Consider the following 8,668-nt stretch of genomic DNA (forward strand, 5'->3'; position numbering starts at 1 on the left):
GCAACACATTTGACTCCTCCAATTCCTCCCGGCATTATAAAAGATGTACCCAGTTTCTGTCGACTAACAATCTGTTGAATTCCAAATTTGTTTTGGGAGAGTGGTGTATCAAATCCAGTAAAAACAGCTACTGGTTTCGATGACGATATCACAGTGCCAAGTAGGTCATCATTACTAGTAATTTGTAAAACATCAAACGCTTGTAAATCTCGAGAGACGGTACTGCCTCCAGCGATAGTGGTCCCATCTACCGATATGGAGAAATATGTAGAAGTAATGCTTACCAAGGTTTGGTCCTCCGTCCCGATTACAATTACAAAATTGTTGTCATCTGTGGATACTAAATAGTACAATAAGCTAAGAGTATCCGTAGGGTAGATTGTCTGCAAAGAATTGCTCTCTGTACCAGAGCTATACGCCATCAGGAAGACCTTCTCTGTAGCAGTGATAAGCATTGCCGTTGCCTGTAGACGTCTCGGCAGGAACAGACACGATTTTTGATGACGATGGATCAAGAATGATGGAATCCATTACCTGACTCGTACTTGTGTTCCAGAACGAGACCTGTGACGTCAACGGAGTGGCACTTAAAACATACAGATCATGTGTTCGTACTGCATTCGGGAAGGAACGGTCAAATGCTACCCAGAACGAAGTTCCACAAGAATCATAAGCTGTAACATATAAATCGAATAAATTGGACATGTTTGAAAAACAATAGAAGCAAAAAAATCAAGACTAGAAGAAAGAGTATAGAAATGACAAACACATTGGAAATGATTGATAATACCCTCATTTTATCAAGATTAATTGTTTGGTTATCATTGTGAATATAAAGCTTAACCAGAATCAGGCCTAGATGTGCATGGCGAATGTTGTCGATGACGCTCAACCGTCCGAAACACCTGGTCCTAGACATACTACATTCTAAGTGCCTATATACATCTAATCAATTGAAAGAGAGACTTTTAAAATTTGCCCGTGAATGCAAGATTGAGCCAGGGATAAAACAATAATAATGCTGATATAATTTTTGTAAGTCATATTAAGTTTTTGTTCAAAAGCTCAGATCATAAAAAATAAAAAGTTGAAACTGCAGAATTCAATTTCAAAATTGCTACACTGGAAAATGTATAAGCTGAAGGACCCAACCTTAATTTTTATCAAGTGTCACATGAGGTCGTAATCTTGTGTTATAAATCCTAATTGCCAAATTAAATTCAAGAATTTCAATGATGTACTCCAGAACATAAGCACTGAAGTCTATAGACAGGGTTTTTTGTTTTTCTTTTTTTTTATTATTATATTTTTTCTGGTTTTTTGTTTTTCTTTTTTGTTTTTGGTCCCTATGTACAATTTCATTATCGTATTCTAAGTTAGAACTACGACTGAGTTTAAGTGTACGCATTCTCTGTTGTTGATTGTGGCATCAAAACAATCATACCGTTGCTGTCCTGTGTCTGAGGGTTGTAAACTACCTGGAGGAAGACCTCGGAACCAAGCTCTACCACGGTAACGGGCAGGTTTGTGGACTTGTCCACCAGTCTCATGGCAGCCCCTACCCTGACCTCCTGTAAGGTCACCGACGTCATCCCACTGAAAATGTATAATATCAAGTTAAAGAAATCCACAATATTCAAGACAAAATATGATGTGAACATTTAGTTTACCCACCAAAATCCTTCTAAACAGTTATTTGGATAAATACGAAAATAGCAAAGGCGTAAATACGATGAATTACTTTTATGTTTACTTGATTACTCTTCTTACCACAACGTCAATACAACGTCAATACAATAAATACTTACAGAAATGGTTTTCTTGTGGGCGTAATGATAACACGTTCTAATATTAGGAATAAGATTCATCAGTTTGGTATGAATGATGTATATCAAATTAGTTATGTACAAAAACAGAAGTTGAAAACTTAATTGGCTTCGGTAAGTAGGGTTATAAAGTGAAAAAAATACTGATGAGAATACTTCAATCTTCATTTTGGTACATGCCATTTAAAATTCGGTCAAATAATAAGGAAGAAATTGACTATTGAAGCTGCTTATAATACAGTGATACATTGACAAACCACCAGTCAGAGTCAAAGTCAAAGTCAGTCAAAGTCAGACCACCAGTGGGAGACTAAACTGGACATAGTGACCTCACTGATTGCTGTATGAATGGGTTTATAGCGGAGTGTCAGCGTTCTGGCCAATTCAACTCTCGACCCAAAATAGGCCGAGGTAGTGAAGTCAGCTGTCCAATTCGTAATGCGACATTTCGTCCAAATGCGCTCTAATACTGTAAGTAGGCAAATAGACGGGTAATAAATCGTACTTTTTAGGGAGTTATTGAAAGGAAAACATGTCTTTTAATGAGAACAAAACATTCTCTTGTTAATCCATCATAAAGATGTTCTTTATCGAGAATCTAGCGTGTTGTTACTGTTTTAGACATGCTGGTTCCTTCAACCTAGATGTGTGTCATTTTTACCGAATGTAAAAACCAAAGGCACATTCGGATCAATCAAAATACATCCATATTTTCACAAGGAACCTGTGAATAGGATATGTCAAAATAAATCTTAAGATTAAAAAACTTACGCAATGTAAGCTGGACCTACTGTTTGCCAGTTTCTCAGGAGATTAGCCATATCACATTGACAATCATAGTAGGCATCTGTGCCAAGGTCGAGTTGAAGGTCACCAATCGTCCGTAGTCGAAACTTATATAATGTCCCAGTAGATATCTGAATAGAAAAGAGCCATAGCTAAACAACATTTATCTCCAACGAATCAATTATTAGTAAATTATGATAGAAATCGTGATTTCAGAAACCTACTAAAAAAAAAAAAAAAAAAACATTTAACGAGTTTCACGATATCATGATCATTATTTTCTACTGACATCAAATGTTATCTCAGCTAACAGACTCGCACTAACAAATGTATGTAAAATGGTTAATAATTAATCAGTTCTCGAAGATTCTAGTGCTACAGATTCTGACGTCAAAGATTGCATAAGATCAATAATACCTCCTCAACTCCGCATGTACTGGCCAGGCTGATGACAGCTGTAGGGTCATCGGTGTCAATTGTGATGGTCAGCTCGAAGGGACTGACCGCTGTACCGTTGCCCTGGACGGTGGTACACGCGGTTTTCTTTCCCACACCCAAAGAAGATGAGCTAGCGTCATACGGCACGATCCCTATCACTGAGTCTTGATTAGATAAAACCCTGAACGTGAAGTGAAGGAGGCTACTGTCTGAGTCGTTACCGAAACACAGGAACGTGGCTGTAACAATTAAACTTACAATTTAGCTGTAACTTATCTCTGTAGTAGTTGTACTGCTACCGTACTTATTTTGCCGCGCCCAAATTTAAGTGCGCAACCAAATTAAAGCAGATTAGCGCCAGGACGGATTGGCGCACAGACACTACTTGCTTTGTGAATTGCATTCAGCGCAATCAAAATTTAGCAGAATGCTGCCCACGCCAAAAAAAAAACCCCTATGATAAGATAATCACAAAAAAATGTATGTTTACAGTATATTTACTTAAAATGTCGCTGTTACAGCAAAAATGAACTTGGCTGTAAATCGTAGTTTTTACAAACATATTTATAGATAAACGGGTTTAAACGTTTGTTTGATTAGGGGAATGCAATTCATTCGTAATTTAATGATATAGAAAAAGCACTGATGAAATTAAATGAAAACATAATTACACTGGTGATATACCAGTTTATATTACAGATTATCAATCCACTGATTAAAATAACAGGTTCATATGTGAGTAATCTTCACCATCAACAACGAAATGTACAATACCTTGTTGTGTTCGAGTTACTGCAAATACATTCTGGAATAAACAACAGAAAATATCATTTATAATCTGTATAGCGTAATTTTGTTCAAATCCAGTTTAGTCACAATCTCATAAACTAAAATGGTGATATAACGAAACAAAAAGGTTTATCAAAAAGCATCGTGCACGTTTGAGTTCATATCGCATAAGGAAATAATATCTTAATATCTTAATAAGATCAAGACGTAAGCCATGACACATCCTGGTGGTCTGTATCAAGCTGCATGTGTCGAAACATAGTGTTGTTGATAATCGACTTCTATCACAACATTCCTGATAATGGTAACACGTCCCAAAATATCGATTCAATGGGACATGTTAACATTGAAGGTAGGGAAAGCAGGGGTGTTACTATCTAGAAACGGAAAATCAAAATGTTCACATATTACAACTTACTACAGAGGTCATAAGTTTGACTTTCAAACTTCTTTTATTTCAAACCCAGTGACAATCAAACAATATACAATGTATTAAGTAATGGATACTGCATTCAATCATACCTCAAGATAACGAAAATTTGACATATGTAAGTAGCTTCAAGTAATTATGCCATTAACTTAAATGCTAAGTTGTAACTTAACGTGATTTATCTTGATAGGAAAAGTCTTTCACAGGCAGGCAGATTCAGAGATTGTAATTCTATCATTCAAAGAACTAATGGATGTTAAAATTATTCTCCACAAAAATATGGCTGTTTTAAAGTATTTACCTTGCTGAACAGAATGAGAAATACTCCTATCCATCTGAAGCAGCTGACTTCTCGCCAAATAAACTAGAAATAAATTATACGAAAATAGATAGAATCAGTCACAGGCATAATGCATTTCAGGTAATTTACATGTACCTAGGTATGAAAAAATTAATAAGTTTATTTCAAAAAGAAACAAAAACCAAAAAAGTCTTTACTTCATTTACTAATTCTAGTAGGAGCAAAAAGAGAGAGAGGTCGAAAGTTCGAGCTCAAGAGCTGGAAGGGTGTCTCGCATCGCGCTTCCTCTAGCATTCAATACGAACCATGACGCTAAATGTAGGCAATGATGTGTTTGTCTAACGTGTCGAATCAAATATTGGATGCGTTTGTGCTAGTTACATGCGGTTTATTGTGTTAAGATGTTTGGAACGTAACAACTTCTTATTTATTCTAGATATCTCGGAAAATCAGCACAAATAAGTTCCCTGATATTCTGTGATGAATGATCGTGTACTTTAAGCAAACCATGTATACAAATAACATGGAAATATGGATTTGAAATTGGAAATAACAATTCTGTTGATTTGAATCTCTGTAACATTATTTGAAAAGAGCATATAGAATTTTGCCTATGTGTACATTGATGTACACATCAAGCTAAGGCGTGGTTACATTTCAGTCCAATCATCCATCTTATCTACCTGCAACCCTTCTCGCTATTTGTACCGTTGACACGTTAATCGAACAAAATGAATGGGGAGTAAGAAACCTATTACCATATTATAAGTGGCCATTTTTGTTTAGAGGCTATCTTATTCACGGATAAAGAGCCGTGTGTTTGTCACAACATCCGGGCGTTCGTCCCTTCATCCGGGTGGTCGTGATATTTGATTTGACATGTACATTGTTCCGTGTCTCATTTCCATAGAGAAGATATGTTGATGGAGGCGCCGACATGAGGTTTGCATCTGTCTCAAACGCGTGTTATCATCATGATGTGTCATTAAAAACCAGAATACCTACCGTGATGAGATGTGATCCCAAATGACGACTAGAAAGATAAACGCCTTGCAATGACAGAGCAATCTCATTTCTGGATAATTATTATCTATTAAGATAAATGTATGTGTCTATATTGCAAAACAATAGGAAACCAATGTTAAGTGTAATTAACCCAAACAGTACTGTTTTAACCATTTAGGAAAAGTTAAAGTTGCTTATATTAATCATGTCTCGAAGCGGAATTTTACTGAGGGAGGAAACTGGAGTACCCGCGAAATAACATGGTCGGGCAGTTGATCCCATATGTTTTTAAGTCCGATCGCGGAATCAAACCCTGGTCGTCATAAGTATGGCGAGTGTATTACAACTGTGCCACTGGATCACCCTAAATTATAGTCAGACATAATTATGATATAATGGGCGACGTAATACTAAGTGGTCTGATTAAAGGAATCTGTCAACTCAGTCTTTCAAGATATGCCTATAAATAGTTATACTTTATAGAAACAAACACATCTTACAAGATTTCATCATTACGAAACAAAGATAGAATCAATATTTCATCAACTAATACATATAATCATCTTGAAATGTCACAAGGGGTGTATTATTAAAAGTATCGATGATTAAAAATTTTGTGTCCAACCACTGATGTAAGAAAAAATATACTCATGACTTCACAAATACTTGAGCGTGTGCTTTCGAAAAAATATCAGTTTAATTAGATTAACCTGTGTTAATGAATAATTCGGATCATAACACAGCAGACGTATTTAAAACTGAGTATAAAGATGAAGTGAATAGGATTCGATAACATACTCGTTTTCTTCTTCACAGTTTTGAATAACAAGAAAATTAGAAGTATTTTAAGTCTGTCAAATTGAATAATAGCAGTGCATTAGTTAAATATCGAGGTATCTTAACATGTTAACTCGACGCAATGCTAAGAATTTTCAATGGGTTCTAGGTGATGTCAAATCAGATTTTTAGTAACCATGTGAAGTCAAATTAGTTTGTAAAAATGTAATGGCAAACTAGTTTGTAAATATGTGATATCAAATTAATTAGGAACAATGTGATGTCAAATTAATTAGTGAAAATGTGATGTTAAATTATTTAGTGAAAATGTACTGTTAAATTGATTTGATGTAATTTCACATCAATTTCATTAATTGATAGTTTTCAAAAGAGAATTTCGAATCATTTTGTTTCTTTGAAAGGTGACGATTAAGTACTAATGAGAAGGTCATGTATAATTGTATAGTTGCTTTGTGAAGTTGAGGTCTAATTAAATTAGTGATACAGAAGGTGATGTCAAATTAAATAATTGGTTTACAGAACGTGATGTCAAAGTTACTCAGAAGCTCTCAGAAGTTAGTGTTGAAAACATTTAGTAGTTTTCAGAGGTTGGTTTCAAATTTATTCAGTAGTTGTCAGAAGATGATGTCAAATTTATTTGGCAGCATGAAAAGGCTGCTGTGGCGTTGAGTTGATTTATTAGATTTGAGATGACCTCACACGGATCTGATGGTATGGACATTTTCAAGCATAAATGCGTTGGTTGACTGAACTCGCCGTTGTTGGATTTTGTTTTGGAAGTTTTAAGGAAGATATGCATATTTATCAGTGTTAATCAATGGCAGATAATAGCTAGCATTAAGATGATTTATGGATGAGAAAATAAAACAAATCCAGTTTAAATTAAAATAGACAATAACAATAAAAAAAATTGTGATAAAGCAAATATAAAATTACATAAGAACTTACTTTTAAATATTAAAAGCCTAGCATGTGATTCACATTTTGATTAGGAATAATGTAAACACGAAACGTTGAGCCACCGATATCTTACATAATTATGAAATATTAAACGTCCTCTTGGAATTCTCTTACGTGAAATGTTAATTTACATATAAGACGAAGACAATGGGTTTGAAAAGAGGGCGTAAACATTTTTGAGAAGAATTTTGTTTGATTATCACTCAATACTTCTTTGTTGTAATTATAAAAATATGACGTTTTATGACTGTGGGTGTCGTTTGGTATAGAGGATATCTTTGCTTACATTAACACTATATCCGTGATATAGGGCCGTGTTTATTACCGCGCACAATAGTAATAAACTTGTAGAGCAATTAAACTTGAACATGTATAAATTATACGCCAGTACGGTACCATAAAAGGTGTACTCTCGGCATGATGTTTTAAGGTTCACACATTAAAATTCGGGCAGATTCCGAATATCATTAGACGGAAGTAAAATTGAAGTAAAAAACAAAATTTGTTTACTTGCATATCATACAACAAAAACACTATGATATCAACTCATATGGACATTTTATGATAAATTTTGAGATAAATGATAAAACACATCTCCTTACATACTACGTACATTTAGGTACACATGTATCATAATGTTATAATTTAGGACCATCACGTGTACATGCATAATGCAAAATGAAAAAAAAAATCAATTTTTTGCTAAATGAATGATACAATTACTAAATATCGTATTCTTACGAAATTGTTTTCATAATAATAATGATAAAAAAGTTGAATGTCATTAATGTAGTTTAAATAATACGCTATGTCAGGTGTTTCATTAACACTACTTCTCTGCTTGAGAAACATTGTCAGAAAAGTAAATACCCGTATGTGTACCACAACAGAGGTCAGTTTGAACGGCACATGGACTTACCTTTCTACAGCCACGAGGCATGTCCAGGTTGGGTGTCTTTATAGCCTCGTGAACGTCCCTCGCTCACCGCATTATTCAGTCTACGAAACAGCAACACCAGTACGGGTGGGCTGTCTGTCAAGTTGAGTGACATGTTCTTCCGCACCAATCAGGCCATGTTTTCTAGATGACGTAGTTTCTAGGTTGATTGCACCTAAACTCATCCGGTTGATATCATCACGGGCGCCCGCTACAGGCTTGTCGACAGTTTACAGAGTAGATAAATGAAGCTAGTGTGAGTTATTCCTCGACGATGTTTATCCCGGTCAGGATCAGATAAACGCGAAAAATGATTAAAAGGATGTTCATTAACTCTCTGAATGCATAGGGGTATGAATGACGCGATTCAAGGTCCAAACCGGCAGATATAACGCGTG

At 35.2% G+C, this 8,668-nt stretch overlaps 1 protein-coding gene across 1 annotated transcript; it reads right to left on the reverse strand.

Moving 5' to 3' along the window:
- Window positions 1-294: 294 nt before the first annotated feature.
- On the reverse strand, window positions 295-8,313 carry LOC117326272. Its single transcript, XM_033882947.1, has 7 exons — window positions 8,253-8,313; window positions 4,571-4,633; window positions 3,825-3,855; window positions 3,030-3,289; window positions 2,598-2,743; window positions 1,445-1,596; window positions 295-674 (listed from the first exon to the last, which is right to left on the reverse strand). Exons 1-7 carry the CDS (start codon window positions 8,271-8,273, stop codon window positions 412-414), a joined length of 936 nt encoding a protein of 311 aa, XP_033738838.1. The 5' UTR covers window positions 8,274-8,313; the 3' UTR covers window positions 295-411.
- Window positions 8,314-8,668: the final 355 nt, after the last annotated feature.

The sequence above is a fragment of the Pecten maximus genome, chromosome 4, assembly GCF_902652985.1.
Source record: "Pecten maximus chromosome 4, xPecMax1.1, whole genome shotgun sequence".
Taxonomy (NCBI): domain Eukaryota; kingdom Metazoa; phylum Mollusca; class Bivalvia; order Pectinida; family Pectinidae; genus Pecten; species Pecten maximus.